Raw genomic sequence first — 25,726 nt, 5'->3', positions numbered from 1 at the left:
GGAAGGAGGTGGGGGGATGGGGATAGAAGAAAAAGGAGGAAAGGAGGTGATTTGTACACAAAGCAATGTGCTGGCTCAGCGGCCTGTCGTGCCAAGGCTCTGCAGGACGCCTGCCCAGGGGGCGCCCCCCAATCACACTCAACTCCCCCACCCTGGCTGTTCCACTGGGCCCTCTCCAGGCCAACACCTCTGCAGGCGGCCCCTACCCTTACCCCCACAGGCCCACACATCACATCCAAAACCACCATCTGCCTCTGGCTTATCCCAGTAGCTGCAAGACAAGGCTCCTTCTGGGCAAGTGGGCTTCTGTTTTCATAACCCCTCTTGAGGTGAACTCTCCCTGTATAGATCACAATCAGAGCAGGGAACCCCAGCCTCCTGACCCCTGATGTGAGCTGAGCCTGGCATCCTGAGCTTGGAAGGTGCACTGTCCCTATCCCCAGCTGGGGAGACATATTGGCTTCAGGCCCCAACAGAGAACACAGGCTACATGGCACCAGGGGAAGCATCACACTTGGTCCCTGCCAGTGATAGCCCAAGTGACCCATCCTCCTGGGCTGTGCTCCTGCAAAGCAGTAGAGTTCCATTCTGAACATACGATTCATCATGGTGGCTGCTACTCATGCATCAGGGCCTCCCACTTCTGCCTGTATCCCTGAACGATGCATCTAAGTGACTTCCATCCATACACTCACCCATGTACCCATCTGTCCATCTGTCCACTCACTCATTTCTACATCCATCCATTTCTCCATATGCCCACCTACCCATCCATCCTCCCATCCTGCCATCTAACTATCCTTCTATGCATCCATCCATCCATCCTGCACCCACCCACATGTGCATCCATCCATCCACCCACCCACCCACCCACTCATCCATCCATCCATCCACCCATCCACACACACACCTGTGCATCCTTCCATCCATGCACCCACCCACGTGTGCATCCAGCCACCCAGCCACCCACCCACCTGTGCATCCATCCATTCACCCATCCATGCATCCATCTATCTATACACCCATCCATGTATCCATCCGTGCATCCATCCATCCCTACACCCATCCGTGCACCCACCCATGCATCTAACCATCTGTGCACCCACCCATGCATCCACCCATCTGTGCACCCACCCACCCATCCATCCATCCATGTACCCATCCATGCATATACCCATGCATACATCCATCCACTCATGCATCCATACATCCACCCACCCATTCTCCAAGTACTTATTGCATCAGTTAGCATCTTCTTTATGCCATGGTGATCCAAGATGAGTCAGGCTCAACCAGACTAGCGGGAAGAATGAGACCCTAACCAGCCCCCTCTCCAGCTCCTCTCACCCAGATCCCTGATGCTGTGCCCAATGCATTCTTCATCCCGACTAGGGCAGAAGGTTCTTAGGCAGCCTCAATCCTGCCCTCTCCCAACCTGGAAGGAGCAGGCAAGTGCTAGACACCCTCCCAAACTGGGTGCTCAGGTGCATCTCGAAGTCTCATTCTCTATCCACCAAACCCTTAGCCTTCTTGGGGCCAGAGGTGCCCCATCTTGCCTTCCCCATCTCCCATCCTGGCTCCAGTTTCCCTCCACTTGCAAGTAGGCCAAGCCAGTACATCTGGAATTTGGCCTTTGACCCTCCTCCTCCTGCTTCCCTTGCCTGCCCATCCCCCACAATCCCTCACCCCCACTGAGGCTGGAGTCATGACCTCTGATCTGACCCACCCACTTGCCAGACGGCCTGCAGCCTCCCCTTAGACGCCCCAGCACTGGCCATTGCCCGAATCATGACTGGGCTAGCCACACCCTTGGACCAGGCTCAGGACCGCCCCTAACTAGCCTCCTGAGGCTGCCTCCCCCAGCCCGGCCCGCCCTACTGCCTGGGTCTCCAGCCAGCAACCTCCCCTTTCCCAGACGATTGCAACAGCCTCCTAACTGGTCCCTGGCCTCCAGTCCCCCTCCACCCACCACACACTAGCCACGAAGATTCCTCTTCATGCCCCTCTTCCCCATGGCCTCCACGATGGAGGCCCAGCCTTTCAGGGGCAACTTCAATGCCTCCTAAGCCAGACCTCTACTCCCTTTCTGATATTCTGTTTCCACTCCTTCTCATTGTCCCTCTCGACAATCCCTCACCCCAGGCCCAGTGAAGTCCTTTGTATTCTCTAAACCCTTCCAGAGCTCTCCCACCTGAGTACCTTTGTCGAGGCTGTGCCTTCTTCCTGCTACAACTTCCTCCCATCTTCATTTCTTGATGCCATTCCTGACTCTCAGACTCCGCTCAGGTGACACCTCAGGGTGCTAGAGCAAAAAGAGAACTGGAATAAGAATCAGGAGACTTGGTGGTAGTCCCAGCCTGCTACCAAGTGGCTCTGAGACTGTGTGTGCCTCAGTTTCCCATCTACAAAAAGGCTTGCTGATCACCAGGGATCTCCCAGGTTTAAGATGGTCTGTCTTCATGGGGAAGGCCAGGGAATGTGGGGAGCAAGTGGGCTTTGGCTCCAGGCACAATTGCAGCTCCCCCACTGTGTCTTCCTGAATCAGGTTCTTCACTTATTGGAGCCCATTCGTTCATTCATTCATTCATTCAACAAACCTTTCCCAAGCAGCATCTATGGGCCAGAAGCCTCCTGGCTCTGGGGATGCAGCAGGGAACAAGACAAGGACTCCGCTCTCATGGAGCTCACAGTCTCCAAGGGCAACAGTTCTCCAATAGGAGTGATGTTGCCACCAGGGGACATGACATTTGGCAATGTCTGGAGACATTTTTGATTGTCCCAACTGGAGGGATGCTACTGGTATCTAGGCAGAAGCCAGGGATAATGCTAAACATCTCACAATGCACAGCACAGTCCCTATAACAATTATCCAGGCTTGAATGTCAATAATGCCAAGGTTGAGAAACCCTGGCTAGGGGGGTTCAGACCATAAGCAGATCAACAAGTAAATATACAGGAATGGCCGATTAGGTCAGTTGGTTAGAGCGCAGTGTTATAATACCAAGGTCATGGGTTTGAATCCCCGTACTGGCCAGCTACCAAACAAACAAAACAAAACTAATGAATACATACCACATCAGATAGTGACAAGTGCAGAAGGGGAGCTGGAGCAAGATTTGGGGACCAGGGAGCCCCAGGGGATGTTGGAGTGGGGAAGGTGGTCAGGGGCTTTGGCACCTGAGTTGGCCTGAAGAAAATGAAGACGCAGAGCATTTGCATGTTGTAGGAAGAGTGCAGGGGGACAGCCAGGGCAAAGGCCCAGAGGTAGAGTGCCTGGTGAGTTTAAGGAAGAGCAAGGAGACCAGGGTGGCTGCAGCAGAGGGAGGGGGGCAGTGGGATGAGTAGTCTGGAGGCAGATCACGTACTCCTGGAGGCCATGACCAGGATTTTGGCCTTTCCTCTGAGTGAGATGGGGGCCTCTGAATGTTCTGAGTAGGGGGGTGACTGGATCTGACTTAGGTTCTTTTTTGGTTTTTTGGGTTTTTTTTTTAATATTTGACTTAGGTTTTAATAGGACCCTTCTGGCAGGATGGAGAGGGCAAGAGAGAGACTGGGGGAGAGGATCCAGATAGGAGATGACAGTGGCATGGGCCAGGGGTCGGTGGCAAAGAAGGTGGTGAGAAGTGGTCAGATCCTGGATCTACGTTGAAAGTGAAGCCAACAGGATTTGCCGAGACATTGAACATGGGGTGTGGGAGAAAGAGAGGAGTCAAGGATGATCTCAAGGTTTTGGGTGTGAGCCAATGGAAGGATGAACTGCCCCATATTGACTGTCCTCTCCTGAGAAGGGGAATGATTCTATGTGCTTCACAGCCATTAGAGCTCAGAAGAATGAACTTCCGGGCATATAGCAAGTGCTTCATAAGCCCTGGTTCTCAGGGTACTGGCTGGGTCTGCAGGGTCAGCCTGGACACTGTAAGGGGGTTAGCAAAGCCAGCCCTGGTCCCCACCCCCCACCCAGATTTGCTCAGACGACTAAGGAACATTGGCCTCATGTTCGGCAGCTGAGAAAGCATGTTTGCAAACACTGAGTGCTGTGATACAATAGCCCTGCTGAGCTAAAAGGCCCAGACTCATGACCCCCGTACTGTGGATTAGAAAAATGGGGGCTCAGAGAGGGTCAGTGACTTCCCTGCAGTCACACAGCAGATCAGCGGCAGAGTGGGAAGCTGGACCAGGCAGCGCACCTCCCCACCCCCAGCTCAAATTTCTACTAAGAGTTCAGGGGGTGTGCATGGGTTAATTCGCCAACCAGCTCCCCAGGGGCCAACCTGGGTGACAGGCTCAGTGCACATGCTTCCAGAGGCCTCCAGGAAGCACAGGAAGAGGACCCTGGCCAGGCCCATGCAGCAGGCCCTGGGGGCAGGGAGGACTCCACACACTGATGCCTGTGTCACATACACGTGTATGTGTCATTGTGTGTCCCATGCCCATACAAGGCCTTGCACGGGTCCCCTCACAGCCAGCCCTGCTCACCCTGAGTGCAGCCCGGCCCCCGCCCAGCCCCCTAAGCCTTGCACCCTGCCCTCCTGCAGCAGGAGCCCAGAGAGGCATTTCCTGTTTGGGGTCTGCCTCCTCCCCCTCCAAGCCCAGGTTCCCAGGGCCCCAGGCTGAGCAGGGGTGAATTAAGAGCAGCCCTACGGGCCCCTTCCCCCAGCCCATGCTGGCCCAGCTGGAGCCAGAAAGCTGGGGGTGGGGGCCTGAGGCAAGGGCATAGTAAATAAATGAGGGCTGGAGGATGTCCATGCCTGGGTGACCAAGGTGGTTTCCATTCAGGGCTCACACACGAATGGGAGGGACTTCGTGTGTTAGGCCATGTAGAATGCCATACCATTCTACATGTATGTGCACCTATGGGGTTCAGCATGTCAGAATGTGTGCAGTTCTGGGAAGGGGGTTTGCAGACCCCTGGGAGGTCTCCAGTGAGGTGAAGGGACAAACAGAGTGTCCAAGAGTGTGGTCCTGCGTGGGGAGCGGGGAGAAGCGCCTGCACACATGTGTGATGTGGCGGGAGCGGTTCAGGGGACATTTCTTCAGGGACGGCAAGCGGGGGACAGTGAGACTGTTCAGGGAGTGATGAGGTCGGTGCTTCCAGATCTGGGGCTCTGAGTCTCTGGGAAGCGACCTCACCCCACGGCCCTGAGCCCCGGACTGTGCTGGAGTCTTCCGAGGGTCGCAGGCAGGCCTTCCCCCGGTCCCCGCCTCCCAGCCCTGCGGGGCCTGGGGCGGCCCGTTAACCGCGCCTCCTCCCCGCCTCCGCCCCCCGCCCCCCCGCTTCCTGCCCGGGCGCCCCCGGGGAGCGGGAGCGGGGAGCTGGCGGCGGCCCCAGCCCACTCCTTACAAGGCCCGAGCCCGCCCGAGCCCGCCCGGCCCGCCCCCGGCCCGCCCGCCGGAGGCCCCAGCCCCTCCCCCTGTCAAGAGCCGCTGCGGGCCCCGGGCCGGGCCAGTCGGGGGGCGTCGCGATGCTGCTGCGCCTGCTGCTGGCCTGGGTGGCCGCGGTGCCCGCGCTGGGCCAGGCCCCCTGGGCCACCGAGCCCCGCGCCGCCTGCGGGCCGGGCAGCTGCTACGCTCTGTTCCCGCGGCGCCGCACCTTCCTGGAGGCCTGGCGGGCCTGCCGCGAGCTGGGGGGCGACCTGGCCACCCCGCGGACCCCCGAGGAAGCCCGGCGCGTGGACAGCCTGGTGGGCGCCGGCCCGGCCAGCCGGCTGCTGTGGATCGGGCTGCAGCGACAGGCCCGGCAGTGCCAGCCGCAGCGCCCACTGCGCGGCTTCACGTGGACCACGGGAGACCAGGACACCGCCTTCACCAACTGGGCCCAGCCGGCCACCGGAGGGCCCTGCCCTGCCCAGCGCTGCGCGGCCCTGGAGGCCAGTGGCGAGCATCGCTGGCTCGAGGGCTCGTGCACGCTGGCCGTCGACGGCTACCTGTGCCAGTTTGGCTTCGAGGGCGCCTGCCCCGCGTTGCTGGGTGAGGCAGGCCAGGCGGGACCAGCCGTCTACACCACGCCCTTCCACCTGGTGTCCACAGAGTTTGAGTGGCTGCCCTTCGGCTCCGTGGCTGCTGTGCAGTGCCAGGCTGGCAGGGGAGCCTCTCTGCTGTGCGTGAAACAGCCTGAGGGGGGTGTGGGCTGGTCACGGGCTGGGCCCCTGTGCCCGGCGACTGGCTGCGGCCCGGACAACGGGGGCTGCGAACATGAGTGTGTGGAGGAGGTGGATGGCCGTGTGTCCTGCCGCTGTACCGAGGGCTTCCAGCTGGCAGCAGACGGGCACAGTTGCGAGGATCCCTGCGCCCAGGCCCCGTGTGAGCAGCAGTGTGAGCCCGGTGGGCCACAGGGCTACAGCTGCCACTGTCGCCTGGGTTTCCGGCCAGCTGAGGATGAGCCGCACCGCTGCGTGGACACGGATGAGTGCCAGATTGCCGGTGTGTGCCAGCAGATGTGTGTCAACTACGTTGGTGGCTTCGAATGCTATTGCAGCGAGGGTCACGAGCTTGAGGCTGATGGCATCAGCTGCAGCCCTGCAGGGGCCATGGGTGCCCGGGCTTCCCAGGACCTGGGAGACGAGTTGCTGGATGACGGGGAGGATGAGGAGGATGAAGACGAGGCCTGGGAGGCCTTCGATGGTGGCTGGACAGAGGGGCCTGGGATCCTGTGGATGGAGCCTACACAGCTGCCTGACTTTGGCCTGGCCTATAGACCCAGCTTCCCAGAGGACGGAGAGTCGCGGATACCCCACCCAGAGCCCACCTGGCCTCCCCCGCTCAGTGCCCCCAGGGTCCCCTATCACTCCTCAGTGTTCTCTGCCACTCGGCCTGTGGTGGTCTCAGCCACGCGGCCCATACTGCCTTCTGCCCACCAGCCCTCTATTATCTCTGCCACACACCCAACTTTGCCCCCCGACCACCAGATCCCTGTGATCGCAGCCCACTATCCAGATCTGCCCTCTGCCCACCAACCCCGCTTTATCTCTGTCACTCAACCAGCACAGCCCCCTGCCTACCAGCCCCCCATGATCTCAACCAAGTATCCTGAACTGCTCCCTGCCCCCCAGTCCCCTCTGTTTCCAGACACTCAAGTCACTGATGCCCAGACCACCACTCATTTGCCTGGAATCCCAGCTAACCACGCCCCTCTGGCCCCCACCCCCAGTGCCCATCAACCCTCTCTGGCCCCTGGTGTCCCAGTCCTCAGAACCCAGACCACCCAGCTTCCCATTATTCCGACTGTCCAGCCCTCTCTGACCACCCCTCCCAAGTCCCCAGTGCCCCCTGCCCATCAAGTCCCCATGCCTGCTGTCACCCAGCCCCCAGCTCTCCCCACTCCCCGCCCTCCTCAGAGCCCCACTAACCAGACCTCGCCCATCAGCCCTACACATCCTCATTCCAAAGCCCCCCAAGTCCCAAGGGAAGGTGGCCCCAGTCCCAAGTTGGCCCCGTGGCAGCCCTCAGAGGCCCCCACAGCAGCTCCCACAGCCCTTGAAGAGGCCAGTCTGACAGGCCACAGCCAGAGGGACGACCGGTGGCTGCTGGTGGCACTCCTGGTGCCCACATGCGTCTTCTTGGTGGTCCTCCTTGCACTGGGCATTGTGTACTGCACTCGTTGTGGCCCCCATGCGCCCAACAAGCGCATCACCGACTGCTATCGCTGGGTCACCCACGCTGGGAGCAAGGGCCCAACAGAACCCATGCCCCCCAGGGGCAGCCTCACAGGGGTGCAGACCTGCAGAACCAGCGTGTGATTGGGCGCAGACCCCCTGCAGGGTAGGGGGAAGGGACATGCCCTGGACACATGGCCAAGGCTGCACCAGGGACCCACAGGGGCTGCCCAGCTGGACAGAGGGTGTCCTGCTCCTGGGCCCAGCCAGGCTCCTCTCTCACTCAACCACTAGACTCAGCTCTTGGAACTCTGCTCCTTGGCCCAGCACTCATGACAGAGGATACACCAAGGCTCCCAGCACTTCAGGGGGTGGGTGCTGGGGCCTTCTCCAATAAATCGGGTGCCAACCTCACCCAAAGCTCCTGACCCCTATTGGTGCCTGAGGGGAGGGTCTGGAATGACTCAGAAAAAAGGAGGGGATCTTCCTTCAGTTTGTCCGGGTATGGAGGTAAGGTAAGACCCCTTAAGGGAAGGTATATATCAGAGATCCTCAGGGAAGCAGGAGCCGAGAGAGGGCACAGACCTGCCCAAGGTCACACAGTGAGCCCAGGAGTGGGAGGTTTGGCATGGGGAGAATTCCATATTTGATCTTTTTTTAACCAAAACTCCAAGAAGGTGGGGCTGAATCTGGGGGAGGGTTCTGGAATGAGAGCTTCTGACGAACTGGAGCCAAGAGGGTTTAAAGTCAAAGGTAGGCTCTGGGGACCAGTGATTCAGGGGAGAGAAACAGGACGTCTGATGGGTAACTTTCTCCTCACTAACCTTCTTCTGGTACTTCCGTTCCCATCTTCACAGGCTGCCCAGAAGTTGGAGCCTGGGGCTCAGGGTCACCCAAGGGTGCTGCCACCCCTCTGGGTTGGAGGTGCTCTTGGAGATGCTCCTGCTCCTTGCTCTGGAGAGGAGTCAGGAATCAGACGAGCCTGGGAGGCTGGGATAGGGGAGCATCGAACCCAGGAAAGATCTCCCACTTCCAGCTCCCAGGCAGCCTCAGAAGCAAGGCCTTCCTGTTTGGGGCCACACTTTGCTCTTCTCCGTGTAGGTTGGGGGTGGTGCAAGGACAGCGAGAACTCAGCAGACCCAGCTCCAGCAAGAGTTCAGGCTGCTCAGGGCTGAGATATCCCAGGACTTGGAGGAGGGGCTGGTCAAAGATCACAGCCTGGGGGGTAACCTCCCTCATCCTGGGTTCACTGCCTTAGGGGCAGGGGCGGGACCTGGGCGGGGGAGGCGCCGGTTCCCACCGCCTCTGTAATTTTTCAGTTGCAGCCTCGCTGGGGCCTCTAATTAGGACGGGGCAGAACCGCCACGACCACCCGGGCAGGCGAGGAGGGGTGGCCCAGTGCCTCCTTCCCTACCCGGAGCCCGATGCCATCCTCTGGCCCAGGGACTGGACCTGGGCCTTGGCTGGGCCCCAGGGGCGCAGGAGAAGAGGGGCCTGATGCGGGGGACGAACCGGGGGTCGCCGAGGGGACGGAGGGAACGCTACGCACCTCCTGCGGCCCCCTGCTCTCACGTTCCCCTAACTCAAACCAGACGCCCCCGCCAAATCCTGCTCAGCTTTTAACCTCGGAGATGCCACCGGGGAGGTTTGCTGGATGGGAGCGGCGGCCGCAGGGCGGCCCAGACGGCTGGGTCTAGGAAGGAGGTGCGTGCGCTGCACGGGGAGTGACAAGGCCTGCCGGGACTGGAAGGACAAGGACCACCGTGACCCGGGGTAGGGGATCCAGAGCGCCCCGAGGGCAGGAATGAGTTAAATGCACTGCAGTCGGCGGGGGGATGGGAGTGGGGAAGGGGGCCCAGAGCCGCTCTTTGTCATCCTGTAATGAGCACCAGATGCGGAGCTGCGTGCGGGCCTAAACAGACGGCCTCCGGGCGCGGAGTCCCCGCCTGCCCGGACCCTGGGCTCCGCCCAGCCGAGAGTGCGCCTCAGGCTCCGCCCACGCACCCTCGGGCCCCGCCTCCTCCAAGCGTGGCCCACGACCGCACAGACTCCGATGTTGTCAGCCGGGTCCCACGAGCCACGCCCACCCACTGCAGTCCGGCGTCCCCTGGGGAGCTCTCCAGAAGGCCCGCCCCCAAGGCCACAAGCCTCGCCCTCTGCCAGCTCAGAGATTCCCGCAGACCCATTGCCCCGCCCCTCCGCCCTATCAGCCCCGCCCACCAGCGCCACAAGCCCCGCCCCCTCGGCGCGGCTCGCGCAGACGCCGGCACAGCGGCGGGTCCCGGCTTCTCGGAGTAGGAGCTTCGCGCGTTCTCCTCACGCAGCGTTACGTGCCCCGCCCCTTCACGGAGCCCGTGACTGCAGAGAATCCCGCGGAGACGGTAAGTCCGTCCGGGAGGCGTGCGGACTCCTCTGTGCAGAGAACATGTTGAGTTCCTCGCGAACTCCTCCGTAGGCTACAAGCCCCGCGCCTTCCCCGAGCTAACCCTTCTCACAGAGGTAACGGTCACCTGCACACAGCCCCGCCTCCGGGCCCGCCCACTGAATATACCCGCAGGCCCCGCCCCTCATGGGTTCTTAAGTCCCGCCCACGCAGAGAAGGAAACCGGCCTCTTCCTCACCCTCCGCCTCCTGCTAGTGGGCGGCCACGCCCACACTTAGGCTCCACCTTCTGCGGACGCGAGCCCCGCCCGCGCGGGGCCGAATCCCGTACTGCCTTCAAGGTGTGCAGCCCCGCTCCTCCTCCGGAGCCCTCATCTTTGACCAGGATGTCCCCGAACACGGCCGTGGCGCTTGCTTCTTCCTCTGCCCACGGTTTCCGTTCGTCCAGATTCTGGGCTCTCTGGACGGAGCCCCCGGACTGGGCGTCGAGAGGCGGGTAGCTGGCGTCGATGAGTGGGTCTTTGGCGCCACCTGGCTTCGGCACCGCGGACTGCCAGCCCCTGGGAGGCCCCTCTCCCCAAGTTTACTAATTGCTCGGTAAACAGTTACTTAATTTATTAAATGTTTGTGTTACTTAAATGTCTGCCGCTCCTCTGGGCAGGACAGCAGATCCCCTCGCAGGTACCCTTCCTCATATTTGGAAGTCGGTTCCGAAGGCGACTTCACACCAGCCCTCATATTACCCTGTGAGCTGAGGCGGCCCTGCTAGTCCTTAAAATGGCTGGTCGGACTCTGCTGTGCTGTCCCTCTGCCACGAATCCTGTTCTTGGGGGTGAAAGCACAGCCTTTCACCTGGGGGCCAGAATTCCTAGGGCTAGGTTCCCTCTTTCCCACACTAGTGCTCCCAAGTGTGGACACTTCCCAGGTTGTGTGTTTGGGCTCAGAAGCCTCCACGTGGGGGGCTGAAGGTCATAGATTTTTGGGACGGACTGATGTCAAGCAATGTCTCAGGGCAGACCTCTGTCTCAGCACTTATCACTACATGTGAAAATGCTCACCTGCCCACTCCCGCAGGATAGTGGGCTCCAAGAAGGCAGGAGACTCTGGAGTTCAGTGGTAAGAGTTCAATAAAATGTTTTTCAATCATTATTGGGAGACTGGGAGCTAGGGTCGAGGGGGGAGGGAACTAACACCTGCTAACCTCCAGCTGAGCACCTTTCACTGCCTGCATTAGGCACGCGGTGGAGCTCCAGTGCCAGCCTTGCACAAGCCACCTCTGGACACATGCAGGCCTGGGCAGTGGGATTCTTTCCAGGCAGGGCTCCAACTCTGGTGCCCTAGCTGCTACAAATGGGAGTAGGGTTTGGTGCCAAGTAAGAATGAAAATAGTAATGAATGCTTGAAGCACTTATTACATACCTGGTCCTATTCTAAGGGCTTTACATGTCTTAATCCATTTAAGACCCATAACAACCCCCATGACGTAAGTGCCATTCTTACCACAATTTACAAACACTTGCCTAAGTGCGTTAAGCCATCTGTCTTAGTTGACCCAATTAGTAAGTAGAGGTTTGAACTCAGGCAGATCCTGTGATCTTCAACCTACAGCAGAGCCAGTCCATATGTGATAGCCATGTCTCTAATCAGAAAATGCCCATCTCCCGGGAAACTTGCTTTTAGGGATAAGGCTGCAAGACTCAGACTCTCAGGCTGATGTCACGTGAGTTGAACAGGGAGGAGTGAAGCCTTCCTCCCCCAGGGAGAGTTAGTCATCTGTGGTTTGGGTGGGTGATGCTGGTAAACAAGGCATTCCCTGTGATTGTGGGATCCTGGAGATGTGCCCGATGAGGTGCAGCTGTAGGGCACCTGGCAGCCATGCTTTACTGTGGTTTCAGTGAGTTCAGGGATTTTTCGCCAGGAGGCCAATTAGCACAGTGGTAAGAGCCAACACTGCACCAGACAGCCTTGCTTGGTCTTTTAGTCCGTTTCTATTGCTTATAACAAAATACTTGAAACTGGGTGATTTATAAAGAAAACAAATTTTATTGTTTATGATTTTGGAGGCGGGGAAGTCCTGGGAACATATTTGGTGAAAGCCTTGGTGGTGGTGACAGAGACGGCAGGGTATCATATTGCGAAAAATGGCAGGGCAGGGAGAGCAGAGACTAACGTCCTCATTTACTTTCTTTTTAAAGCCCTCAGAACCATGCCCATGACCACCATTTTTAATCTATTCACTATGGCACGGTCCTAGAATCTAATCACCTTTTCAAGGCCCCACCTTTCAATTTCCATAATAGAATTTCCCACCCTCCACAGTTACAGTGGGGATTTAGCTTCGGTGAGGTTGGGGGGGCATCCAGTCTACAGCAGTTGGATTCCAGCTCCACTGCTGAATGGCTGGGGGACCTTAGGCAAGTTCACTAATCTTTTTGTGCTTGTCTCCTTACTTGAAAAATGGAGATACTATGTACCTATTATATCCACAACTGTCAGAGAGAAGGAAGGGCTCTATATGAGGAGAGTCAATGTTTCCTGCTGGAAACCAACGAGGACTTCCAGGCTGCTACAGTAGACACTGTGTCTGCTTAGCTGGTACTGGAGAGCCCTGAAGACAGGGTCTAGAAGCTGATCATAGGATAGCTGAGTCAGCAGAAAGTGACATCCCAAGCCCACCATGTCCCTAACAGAAGTTCCCAAACACTGTCACCAGTCCTGAGTGTCCCAGTAATTTTTCCATGATGCCCCTAAACCAAAAAATACCTAACAGTTACATTTAATAAGTAGTTAGTTCCACTCATACCAGCCAGCAGTCCCCGCCCCCAAAAGAGTTTTAAGTCCAAATAACATAGGAAGTACTTGTATCTTAACACCAGCTGGGTATAAAGTGGCAGGCAACTTTTAAGTGGCAATTTCTCTCACTAATAGGCAAATAATAAAAGTAGTTTTCATTTACTGCCGTTACAGAGCACTTGCCTAGGGTTATTTTCCTGGTTCCTAGGTGTGTAACTAAGGACACTTTTGCACACACAGAACTGCCCCATTGGTTCCTGACCCATGGTAACAAAGCCTATCGCAGGTGGAGGCCACTGGAACCCCCTGCCCGCTAAAATAATGAATGATTCACTCATTTATCCAGTATTTATTGAGACCCTACCATGCATCAGAGGCTCCACTAGGGATCAGGGATACAAAAGTAACTAGAGAGAGAACAGCAAGAATACATATGGTGGGACCACTGAGGCACTGCCCAGGCAAGAGAAGATGGGGAGTTGAGCTTAGGCAGAGGCAGAGCAGGAATGGGAGAAAAGAGCAAACTGAGAGGTAGCTGGCAAGTAGATTTGAAGAGGACCCAGTGACTGACTGAATGCAAAAGAGGGGAACGAGGCATTGATGGCCACCACGTTTTTTCTTGTCTCCTGGGTGGTGCCAAGTACAGAGGTGGAGATGGAGCAGAAGCCACTTTAGGAAGACAGATGGCATGGTCAGTTTGGGATATGCGAGTTCGAGGTGTTTGGAAGTGCTCCAGGTAGACGGTGCAAGGGGTCTCCTGAATCTGGAGCTCAGAACAGAGATCCAGGCGGGAGAGTTGGACTTGAGATTCCGTTATTCCCCACTGCTGGGAGAGTCCCAGAAACCACTAGTGCCACCACTTGAAGCATGGTGAGCCCCGACACTCGCCACTGGTGGGTCCCCAGTTTGACTGAGAAAGATGGAGCAAAGCAGGTTGTGGAGGGGGACAGGGCCTAGCCCTGACCCCACGTATGTTACATTGTGTGAGTTTCTAAATGATCAGGTCTTAATTTCATAAGTTTTTTTAAAGAGGTTTGAACTTGATCTTTATTAAAATATTTTATTTTTATACTTTTGCGTTCTTTTAGAACAATGTGCTTTTATAACACATAAATTGAAACTATTCTACTGGAAAAAGTAGGAATTTTTATTTTGGTCCGTTTCATTTTATAAGTTGTTTAAAAGCAGTCAGAGAAAAGAAAAACACATCTGTCTTTTGGAGTATGCCTGTGTGTTACTAAAAACCCAGATTTGGGTCTCAACTGACATTCTGGACAGAAACTCCTCCTCGGAGCAGAGGTAGCCCAGCTGTCACGTGATGTGCAGTTATCAATTTGTCCGATCTGTTTTTCTCGGTTTCTGTTGAATCTGACTTCCAGGAGCCTTTTGCCTTCACCAGGCAGGGGCAGCCGCTCCTTTAGAAGCAGGACACCTTCTCCGTCTTCACTCAGGGTGTGTCCAACTTGATGGCTGATCCCCCTTGCCCTCTCCAGATACAGCCCAGGCCAGTCAGCAGTGACTTCACACTGAAACTCAAAAAATGCAGGGCTCTGCCATCCCGGAGAAGCTCTAGGTGTCCAGTGATCCAGGGTCTGGATCCAAGGAGGAGACACAAAACTTCATGGTTTGCTGGACTGGAGAGGTGGCATAGACTTCCCTGGGTGCTCTTTTTAGGCCCATTGACCAAGGATCAGAAAAGCTCCACCTCAAGTGTGGCCAAGCAATGAAAACTCCTCTGGCCAGTCTGGGCTGCAGTATAAGCAGCTCTACTACTCGGCCCTCAAGACCCAGCTGACCCCAGGACATTGGAGGTGTCATAGGAGCTCAGGAGTCATTCACTCAACACGTACTCACTGGACATCTTTTATGTGCCAGGCATTGTGCTGGCCGCTGGTGACGTGTGTCTGTGTGTCATGTGGAGTGCCCATTTGTTTCTTTTTTTTTTCCCACATGTAAGGCATTTGTTTGTAGGCAGGCCACAAGTTTTGTGCCCCTTGTCACAATGATGCCAGATTCCTTTGGGGTATGTTGTAAACAGAGGAACCATTCTTCAAGCCCCCTGCTCTGAGCACACCCCACCCATTTGTAATTAATAATAATACAAGTGATGGCAATAGCTACATTTATTGAGCACCTCCTATGCTCCAGATCCTGATTTAAGCATAGCATCCTGTTTATTCCTTATGACAGCCCTCTGAAGCAAGTAGATTCTATTGTTGTCTCCCATTTTACAGATGAGAAGACTGAGGCAGAGAGAGGAAAAGTGACTTGCCCAGGGCCCCTCAGGTCGTAGTGGTAGAGTCAGGAGGCCATCAACTCAAGGGTCTGCAGCTGTGACCATTTGCCTCCCACAGCTTTAATTATAAGAGAAGAAACAGATAATAAAGAAACCCATGCATACATAAATAAAAAGAATTGCAACTTATAGTGAGTGGCAGAAAGGAAATGCCGAGGGAGCTGAGGTCAAGAGTAACAGTGGCGTCCGTGGGAGATGGCTTCCGAGACTAGTGGGGACGTGAAGACGTGATTTACATGTCAGGGCTCTGTGTAGGCTGGAGGAGCGAGTGGACGTGGAAGCCTGTCAGAGGCCACAGAATCATGGGGGAAGGACCCTGGGGGCCCAGAGCAAGGTGGTGGCTTGGGGTTAAGAGGAGATGGGGGCAGTTTAGAGAGATGTGGCGTGGGTAGAATCCTGGGTGGTAGAATTCATGGGGGAGGGCTGGCCCGTGGCTCACTGGGTGGGCGTGGTGCTGACAACACCAGGTCAAGGGTTAAGATCCCCTTACCGGTCATCTATAAAAAAAAAAAAAAAATTCATGGGGTGGTGGCAGTGAGGGAGGTATTCACGGATGAAATGGTACAAATTCTAGATCTTCTTCAAAATGATCCAGTTGGAGCCAGGAGAAGTGGGGCTGTGTGGGGCCGAAGCAAGAGTGACCGTGGGTGACTGATGGCCGCAGTGCTGGCTGCTCGGGACAAGGGGCCTCCTTCCCCCAATCTCTCTACTTTTGTGATGTTTGAAATTTTACATGATGCAAAGTTTTAAAGAAAGAAGGAAAGGATTACCGTTCAGGTGTGTAGATGAGTGGTGGCGCTATTGACTGAGGGAACACCGAGACAGGAGTGGGGTCGGGTGGCGGGTGGAAACCAGGTGTTCTGCATTGGCCAAGCTGTGTGTAGCCCATGTCAGGCTTCGATCAAAGAGCAGAGGCTCTGCAGCCTTCAGGCACTAATTCTCCTCTTGAGCGTGGGTTACAATGGAACATCCTGGCTTGATGTCAGCTCCAAGAGAGACTGAACACGTGAACAAGAGACACCGGGGCTCCATGAAATGGGGGCTGTCCATCAAGCACCAGGCTTTCTGGTCCCCTCTCCACCTGGTTGTGCAGACACAGTGCCCTCTCTCATGAGGTAGAAGTGGATCCAGGACCTTGAATCAGTGATCCATTGCATGTAACAAATCACCCCAAAATGTAGTGGCTTAAAACAAGGATTTCTTACTTCTCACCCTTCTGTAAGCTGGTCTCACCTGGGGTCTCTCTTGCACCTACAGTCATCTGTGGCTCAACTGGGGCTGGACTGTCTCTCTCTCTCTCTCTTTTTTTTTTTTTTGGTGGCTGGCCGGTATAGGGATGGAGTGTCTAGGGTGGCCTCAGTTCCATGTCTGGAAGCTGATGCTGGCTCCTGGCTGGGGGCCTCAGTTGTCCTCCACTTGGCCTCAAATCTGTCAGGAGGTGAGGCTGGATGTCCTCACAGCATGGTGGTCTCAGGGTTACAAGAGAGCAAAGGCACAAGCTGCGATGCCTCTTGAGACCTGGCCTCAGAAGTTGCCCAGCATCTCTTCCACCACATTCCATTGGTCAAAACAAGTCACAAGATCAGCCCAGACTTGGAAATAGATTCCACCTCTTGAGGAGAGGAGCAGCAAAGAATTTGTGGACATATTTAATCTATGCAGGCCTGAAGGCCCCAATAAATGACCTGAGCAGGTCACTCTGATCCCAGTAGGCTCACATGTGACCTGCCACCAGCCTTCTCCCTCAAGCCAGCATCTTAAAAAGGTTGGTATCCGTTTTGTAGCCTACGCTATAGATATCAGTCAGTTAGGAGTGGCACTTGGCTCAGTGGTTGATTGCATATTTGAAAATGGCCACTAATATATTTCTCATCCCACATGGTAATTTTACAATGTGACACTGACAAGCCTTCGTCAAGAGGTGGGATCTTATGTTCCCTCCCCTTGAGTCTAGGTGGACCTTTGTCATAGCCTCAACAAATGGAAAGGGGAAGAAATGATGCTGTGTGACTTCTGAGGCTAGATCATAAAGGGAAATACAACATCAACCTTCCTGGTACACTTGACCTTGGAATCTAGACACCATGTTATGAGGAAGCCCAAGCCACATGGAGAATCCCTGTGTGGTTGCTGCAGCCAACAGCCTTAGTTTAGCTCTCAGCCATCAGCCAGCACCAACTGCCAGACATGTGAGTGAATGAGCCTTCAGATGATGCCAGCTCCAGCTGTCGAGTCTCCAGCAGAGGCCCCAGATGCTGTGGAGCAGAGACAAGTCATCTCCATTGTGCCCTGTCTGAATTGTTGACCCATGGAAGACAAGAGACAGCATATTTTAAGCCATTAAATTTAGGATAATTTGTTATGCAGCAGTAGATAATTAATAAGGCTGCTAGTAATAGAGATAAAAACAGTGTCTTAAACAATCTTGAAGTTTCTCTTTCTCACTGGATTCTGGGGGTAGTAGCAACCCAGGGTGATACAGAAGCTCTATGGTGTCATCAGAGACCCAGATCTTTTATCTTGTAACTCTGCTATCCTCAGCACATGTCTAACAGTTTTGAAGGTCACTTCCTGTTTTAGTCCATGTCTGTTGCCTATAACAAAATACTTGGAACTGGGCAACTTATAAGAAAACAAAATTTATTGCTTACAGTTTCAGAGGCTGGAAGTCCAAAGTCCAAGGAACACGCCTGGTAAGGTTTTCTTTGGTGGTGACTTCAGTGATGGCAAAGTATCACATTGCAAAAATGGTGGAGCAGAGAGAGACTAACCTCCTCATGCACTCTCCTTTTAAAGCTCTCCAAACCATGCCCGTGTCACCATTTTTAAACCATTCAGTATGCCATCGTCCTACAATCTAGTCACCTCTTCAAGGCCCCATCTTTCAGTTACCATAATAGAATTTCCCACCCTCTTAACACTGTCACAGTGGGGGTCGAACTGTGGGGGGACACTCAATCCAAGGCACCTCCTGATCCAAGATAGCTGCTGGAGTTCTAGCTATCACACATGCATTCCAGTCTGAATGCAGGATGAAGCAGAGAGCACAAAAATGGCTTCACGAATATTGTTTCTACCTCAAGGAGTACTGTTAGAAATCCCTTCCAACACCTTCTGTTTATATCTCATATCCTAGAATTAAGTCACACAATCACAGACATGTGTGCAAGGGAGGCTGGAAATGTCGCCTTTTCATTGGGATTATTGTCATCTGAAGTAGAACCGGGGCTCTGCTACTGAGGAAGGGAGGAAAATGGAAAGCAGCCAGTGGACAGTTGGTGGCTTTGGTGTTAGTGCAGAATGACAGAAGAGGGAAATCTTCCCCCCAGGGAGGAGCTGGAACCAGCACACTGGCCTCCCTGCCTGCTGCAGCCTTCTTGAGTGTTTGGGCACCATAGGGCTTTCCACTTAAGTTGCATTTGAACAAAGAATTGACTTAACTCCCAGAGCAGTGAGGAAGTGGGCTGATGCACAGAGAAAGCTCTGGTCTCTAACTCCAACCTCCCCACGTAGCCAGCAGGCAGCTGAACCTTTGCTAAACATCCTGATGTGCAGCCCTGACCTCATTCCTCTCCTGCTCAACACCTTCCTTGGCTCCAGTTTGCCCCAGTTTAAAGACAAATTCTGGGATTTGGTACAGAAAGCCTCAGCCAACTCTTCCATGACTCTTTGCTTCCACCTCCTCCTCACAGCTTGCTTTGTGCCCTGCTTCCGGGCCCTTGTTCTGGCACTGCCCAGAACACCCTCTGCCCTGTCTTTGCTTGGGGAAATCCCACCCATTCCCAGCACCCTACTAGGGCCACCACAAGCCCTTCTGGTGCCTTTGCACAGATTAGAAAAGGATGCCCTTTCTCCAAGTGGATGCAGCTCCTTGCCAGGCCTTGGGATTGGCCCATAGGCCCGATCTCGCCCACACTTGCCCCTCGGCCCAATGCCTTTGCAGAGCGAACACCCTGCACAGCTGTACACGTGGAGATGCCACTCCCAGGAACCCATCAATGAGGGAGGCCCTTCCTCTGACCTTGTTTTCTTTCTTTGGGTCTCAGGTCAGCCTGCCTGGATTTGGGGCTGGCTGTTTCTGACTTTGTGTTTTCCAACCTGCTCAGCACCCATTTCCCCAGGCTGATGACATCAATCGCCGTTGGAGGAACTGAACTCAAGCCACAGGTCACAGCTCTTTCTCCCCACTCTAGGGACCAGCCATCACTCCCTGAGTCCTCAGCATGCCCCACAGCAGAATGGAATCCTCCACCGAGCTGGAAGAAAGGCCACTTTACACAACACCACGGAAGTGATCCAGGCTCAGCGACCAGAGTCGAGGGAGTCAGCTGCTCAGAGCTTCAAACTTAGGTCTCAGAGGCCCCAGGCTGGCAGGGAGGCTCCCTCTCAGCTTACCCAGCTCCTGGGAATGCTGGAGCCCAACTCCGAGTCCCCTCCCAGAACCCAGCATTGCACCATGACCCAAGGTGGCCCGTCGCGCTTGTAGTGGTGGTCCTGTATCCGCCACTCAGGAATGCCATGAGAAGCCCTTCCATTTCATACCTTTATTTAATCTGCATCTCCTCTGCTTCCTCCCTCCCCCACCGGCCCCTGAGTTGGGTGGAAGCCCCAGTTGGAAGGGAAGGGACTACTCTCTTCTCCCTGGGTGAAGGATGGTGTCCCCTGGGCCAGGCCCCACCCAATGGGAGAAGCAGGGGCCTCCATGGCAGAGCAAGGGCATCGTCCAAGAGGCTGTGGCTGAGGCTGGGGCCCCTCGGATGCCCCGTGGGTCCTGTGGGATCATCAGGAAGGCAAGAAGCAGAGAAGTCCGGGAAGCGATGAGAGGACAAGCGGGAGGCTGTGCATGGCTGACAGAGGCAGACTTGGACTCCGGGAGGCAGGAGCAGAGACCAGTGGGATAGGGAGGAGGAACTGGGGCCCTGAGAAGGAACCCCGGCTTGGAGGGGAGCTGGGTGTGGGTGGGGGGTGCAGTGAGCACTGGGGAAAACAGTGGGGGTGGGGTGGGGCAAAGCTGTGCTCCAAGAACCAGGCCCCCAGTGGAGGGGGCCACACCACAGGGTCCTGTCCTGGACTGACCCTGAGCCAAGGTGAGAGGGCAGGCAAGGAGGGACCTATGGGGAGGAGGATGGGAACTCTGGGCAGGTAGTAGGGCCAAGGCTGGGGTGCCACCATACCCAGCTCTTCAGTTTCGAGGAGACCAGCCCAGCTGGGCACGGCCCCAAACCGCCAATTTGTGCTTCTGGGTTGCTCGAGGGCTCCCAACATGGCCTCAGCCGCAGCAGGGAAGCGCCCACAGACAGGCCTCTGCTGCAAGCAACAGCTGTCCCCAGGACTCCTGTCTCATCCCAGCTTTTCTGGAAGCTTCCTCCCCTGCCCGGTGTGAGAGGCTAGATCATCTGCCTTCACAGGGGGTAGAATGTGGTGGGGGTGGGGAGAGCCATGCTGGGGACGGGACATAGCCTCAATTTAGGTGGCATCCATTTTCCCAAAATGACCACGGGACACTGCATTTTAGTCCCTTTTAAGGGCCCCCCCATCCCGACCCTCACCCCTTGTGTGTGGCTGGTCTGATTGGACAACAATTACTGAGGCCTCCAAGCCCACGGTGGGATGGCGGGGAGGGGCTGCTCTGGGGGCCCTGGGGGTCTCAGAGCGCACCCTGCCCATCCCCTTGGCATCCGCCATCACCGTGGACGATGAGCACCGGGAAGTAAAGGGCGTCCTCGTAGCACGGCGGGCTCTCCAGGGGCTCTGTGTCCTCTGCACGGCGCCCCAGCGGCCCCCCGCTCAGGCTGCGGAAGACCCCAGGCGTGGCCCGGCCCCCGGCTCCGAGCGACAGGCGGCTGCGGCTGAAGGGCAGGCGGGACCCGCTGGGCCGGGCCGGGGGCAGCGAGTTGCTGCTGACGGAGCGGCGACAGCGCTGGCAGCCGCGCAGGTAGGCGCCCGAGCCGGCGCCCATGACCACGGCCTCTGAGTAGCTGGGCACCAGCTGCCGGTTGGAGCAGATGTGCCACTCGAGCTCGGTGAAGTCCACCGTGGCCACGCGGGACAGCGGGGGTGCGCTGGGCGCGGCCCCCAGCGGGGACGAGCTGGCGCCGAAGAGCTTCTCCACCTGGTAGTGCACGTGCGCCGTGCCGCAGGCGGCCACCACGCGCAGCGGCCAGGACAGCGTGGCGGCCGACACGAGCCAGAAGACCCAGGCGCGGGCGTACCAGGGCGGGCTGCGGGGGTCGGCGAAGACCATGAGGGACTCGCGGAAGTCCACGTCCTTCAGGTGCATGCCCTCGCGCGCCTCCAGGTAGTCGTCCAGGCCCTCGTGGGCGCCGAAGAAGCGCGCGCGCTGGGTGAGGTACGAGGCCTCGGCCTCGGCGCTGCCGAAGCTGAAGCACTTGGTGAAGCGCAGCCGCGTGGCCGCGTGGTCCCCCAGGCCCACCAGCTCCTTGGAGATGTCGCGGACGCCGTGCGCCGAGTAGTCGAACTCGCCGCGCGCCGTGCGACTGTCCGCCCTCTCGTGGTAGACCTGCGTCGTGGTGTAGGCGTCGCCGTTCCGGTAGCGCGTGATCTGGCGCGTGCGTCGCACGTAGTGGTAGCTGGTGGCCTTCCACCAGACGCACGGTGGCGCCTGCTGCAGCCGGCGGATCAGGGCCAGCACGGTGTGGGCGTCAGTGCGCGGCGCCTGGCACGACCTCACGTGACAGTGCCAGCACTCGGCCAGGTAGAGGAGGTAGAGGAGGGAGACAAAGGCCAGCGGGATGTACAGGTAGCCATCGGAGCAGGGGCTGGCCGGGTAGGTAGGCGGCGGGGCCCCGGCCCCACGGGCCAGGGCTGCCTCAGGCCCCAGGACCAGCCGTGGCACTGTGGCCAGGTGACACCAGGCCACCACGGCCCCGCAGGCATGGATGAGCAGCGTGAGGAGCAGGCACTTCCAGTGCGACTCGCGGCACAGGGAGCTTCCCAGGGACTGTTTCAGGGGCCGCTGCTGCAGGGTGGGCAGAGAGGGAGGCATGTGTCAGGACCGGGCCATCAGTGGTGCCTGGACTCGGCTTAACCACGTGAAGGACGGGGTGCCGTAAGCCCTCTTTACAAAGGAGGAAACTGAGGCTCGGAGGGATTGAGCAACTTACACCAGGCCTCCAATTTCTAGCTAACTCATGGTGGCACTGCAGGATTCAAACCCGGGCCCACATGCCCTGAGCCTCTCCTTCACTGTGCCCTGCTATTTCAGCCAAGGGCACCCAGGACACAACAGACCCATCTCTCCAGGAGAGGAAAGGACCGCCACACGCCTCCACACTGGCTGCTGGGAAAACTGAGTTCTGGTCCCGGCTCTGCTCTGACTTGCGTGGACTTGGCCATATCCCTGCCCTCTCTGGGCCTTGATTTCTGGTCCTGGTGGCCTGGGAAGGAAGCGTGGCAGGGGCCTGAGGGGTGAATGGCATGGGCTTTGGAGCCCAGCTGCCCAGGATCCAGTGCTGGCTCCGCCACTTACTCTCTGTGGACTCAACTTCCTCATCTGTAAACTGGGGCTGTTGTGAGGATTCAACAAAATTTTGCGTGTGAAGATGTTAGCACAGGGTCTGGCCATAGGAATAAATATTACTACTGTTACCCTGCAACTTCCTCTGGTCCCTTGTTCCACTAGGGACAGCAGAGACTCGGAAGAGGCTTTTAATTTAGTAAGAAAGAGCTGGGAACGGGGAGGAGTGAGTCTTGGGGTGGGGAGCAGATGGAAGGCCGTCCTACACCCCCCATCTGTGCTGACGGAGCGGGGGACAGAGTTGCTGGGCAGAAGGAGCCACTCCCTGGCCCAGAGGGCTTGGCACACCCTCCCTGGTAGGGCTGCTAGCCTGGCCACCTCACCCCCATGTGCCTATGGAGAGAGAAGAGGGTGGGGAAGGAGTGGGGAGAAGGAAGTGGAAACAGCAGAAGTGGGGTTAAGGGGCCACCTCTCCTACCTAAGCCCCACCAGACCTTGAGAGGCCCAAGAGGAGAGGAACTGCCCCCAGCTCAGCCCAGGGCAGCCTGGCCCCTTCCCATCACCCACCGCAGGTGCGTGCCACCAGCCGGCCCTGCACCGCCAGTGAGGCGCACACGCCCACCCATCCATGCCCCCCAACACGTGTTCATCCCAGACCCACCCACCATGGAGGTACACGCTGCCTGTGCATCCAAGAAACACCAGACCCTCACCGAGCATGGTGCACAGGGATAGACAGACACACACACGCAGCAGACCCATCCACAGTACACACATGCACATCCATGTTACACACTCGCTGAAGCCGAGACACACCAGACCTTCACCTGACCACAGTGCACATCCCCCACCCCCGCCCCACTGCAATTTGCAACCTGACACCCACACCACCCAGACTTCACACCAAAGAGACCCACCCACAACAGGGAACGCTCGCGTGCACAAACACGCACCACTGGGTCAAGACCCAGGCCAAGGGACCCACCAGATCCTCACCCGACTACAGGGCGCACATGTCCTACCCAAGATGGAGGGAACACACAGCCCCGCATTCACACACCCACACAAGCACACTAAATTCACCCAAACACACTCACAGACCCACTCACCACCCTATCATCCCAACACACCCTACAAGGCCCCACACCCCTGCAGATCTTCCTGGCTAGGGCTGAGGAGGAGCCGTCCTGGGGGTCCCAGCCAGCAGAGTGGCCCTCAGTCCTCACCTGGGGGAGTAGGAGAAGGGGTTCCAGAGGCCACCTCCCTTCCTCTTTACCCTCCCCCCGTCCCTGCTACCGCTGCTGCATTGCAGGCGCCGCCCGGACACCTCGGACACCTCGTGAGCGGCTGGGCAGGGCTGGGGGCCCGACCCCGTGGCCCTGGGGGTGGGGGACAGCTGCGGAAAGGGGACGCGTGGGGACCAGGCGCTGACGTCATAGGACGAGAGCGGCTGGAGGAGGGGGCGCCGGGGGCGGGCGTCGCCCCCACGCTTCTGTCCAGCCGCCCCACCCCTACCCCACGCGGGCCCCCAGGCGGGATCAGGCTACCCCCATGACGTCATTGGCCCTAGCGGCTCAGGGACCTCCCTCCTCAGCCCCTCCTCCTGCGGTCGCCCCCTCGCCCTCCCCCTGCGCCCGCTCCCGCCCCGGCTCCGGTCCCCCCGCCACACACAGCCGGGTACCTCCTCCCGCAGCGGCTCGCCGTCCGGGATGAGCGCGGGCACCTCCCCGCCGTCGCCACCGCCGCCCTCGGGCATGGTGTCCTGGCTGCTAGGGCGGCCCCGGCCCGGGCCCGGAGCATGATAGAGCGGAGCGCGGAAGGCTGCGGCGCGGCCCCGGGGGGCGTCCGCTCGGCTTGGCGGCCGCGGAGGGAGTGCGCGGAGCCCGAGCGCGGCGGCGGCGGCGGCGGCGGCGTGGGCGGCCGAGGTGCCCGGCGCCCCGCCCTCCGCTGACCCCGCCCCCGGGCGCCGCCGGCAGCGCCTGGCACCGCGGGCGCTCTCCCCCCGCCCCCCGAAGCCCCGGCTGGGCGTCCGGACGGCTGGGTTCTCCTCCGGTCGCGGCGGCGCTGGCGACCTTGCACGAGTCCTTGCTCTCCGGCACCTGAGTTCTGGGCTGTCAAATGGAGAGAGTGAATCTCGAAGCTGGGCGGGCACCCACGGGGTCCCATCTGTAAGGAGTAGGCCCGGAGCTAAGCCCACTCAGACCGCACCCCGGAAGCCTTACTTGTTGGGGAAGGGGGCAGTCACAGCCCAGAAGGGCGTGATGGGCCTCATTGGCTGGCCAGAGGCGCTGGGCTCCGCTTACTGTGGGCCAGGACCCAAGGCTGCGTGACCTGGGGCCAGCACGGTCCACCCCCAACCTCAGTGTTCCCATCTGAGAAATGGGGGTGGAAAGGCGTTGGCTTCAATTCACGAGCATTCACCACGTTGTACAGGGGAGTGAGATCTGTCCTGCAAGGGACGATCCCCTCCCAGGTACACGTGGCCCCGGTGCTGCTCCCTGGCCTCAGATCTTCACGCCTGTGCCTGAGTCTGGGCTTTTCCCCCAATCTAGACGATCAGTGAGTGGAACATGGGGAGCTGCAATGCTGCGTGGGTTATTTTGTGTGTGTGCGTGTGCGTGTGTGCGCGCGCGCGTGTGTTTGGGCAAAGAGCAACTCAAAAACCGCTCGGTTAAATACCCCACTCATTTAAAGATGAGGCAACTGAGATGTAGAGAGGAAAGGACTGGTAGCGGGTTTCATCCATTTATTTATTATTAGTTTATTGGGCACAGATGTTTATTGGGTGTCTTCTATATGCAAGTACTGTGCTTGGCACTGGGAAGAAAAGAGTAAGAGTGTAGAATGACACAGACTCTGTCCTCATGGAACTTACATCCAGGGGAAACTGGGTGCACCCAGAGGCGGCCTAAGACCCAGCCAGGTCAGTCCTCTGTTCCTTTTGTCCCTCTGAGGGGCAGGAGCTAAGCTGACTCTTAAAGGATAACTAGGCTTTGGACAAATGGATATGAAGGGGACGGGCATCCCAGGTGGAGGGGACCTCTGGGCAAAGGCATTGCTATTGGACCTCGTGGGCAGAGTCTGGGGAGCAGGAAGGTCACCTGCTGTAACTCGACACTAGGTAGCTGATTAGAGGCAGATCGAAGACCTGATGGTGCTCTCTAGAAAGCAGTGGGTGAAGGTCTG

General features: G+C 57.5%; 2 protein-coding genes and 1 non-coding gene across 3 annotated transcripts; 1 reads left to right on the top strand and 2 right to left on the bottom strand.

Moving 5' to 3' along the window:
- The first annotated feature begins 5,462 nt into the window (after positions 1-5,462).
- CD248 (CD248 molecule) lies at positions 5,463-7,986 on the top strand. The gene has a single exon (XM_063095519.1). It carries the CDS (start codon positions 5,463-5,465, stop codon positions 7,734-7,736), a length of 2,274 nt encoding a protein of 757 aa, XP_062951589.1. The 3' UTR covers positions 7,737-7,986.
- A 6,729-nt stretch (positions 7,987-14,715) lies between these two features.
- Positions 14,716-14,844, bottom strand: LOC134377472 (small nucleolar RNA SNORA11). The gene has a single exon (XR_010023512.1). It is a non-coding gene; the product is annotated as a small nucleolar RNA SNORA11 (small nucleolar RNA).
- A 5,866-nt stretch (positions 14,845-20,710) lies between these two features.
- TMEM151A (transmembrane protein 151A) lies at positions 20,711-24,296 on the bottom strand. The gene is made up of 2 exons (XM_063092627.1): positions 24,222-24,296; positions 20,711-22,042 (listed from the first exon to the last, which is right to left on the bottom strand). Exons 1-2 carry the CDS (start codon positions 24,294-24,296, stop codon positions 20,711-20,713), a joined length of 1,407 nt encoding a protein of 468 aa, XP_062948697.1.
- Positions 24,297-25,726: the final 1,430 nt, after the last annotated feature.

Source organism: Cynocephalus volans, chromosome 4 (genome assembly GCF_027409185.1).
Source record: "Cynocephalus volans isolate mCynVol1 chromosome 4, mCynVol1.pri, whole genome shotgun sequence".
NCBI lineage: Eukaryota > Metazoa > Chordata > Mammalia > Dermoptera > Cynocephalidae > Cynocephalus > Cynocephalus volans.
This window is presented reverse-complemented; position numbering and strand designations above follow the sequence as displayed.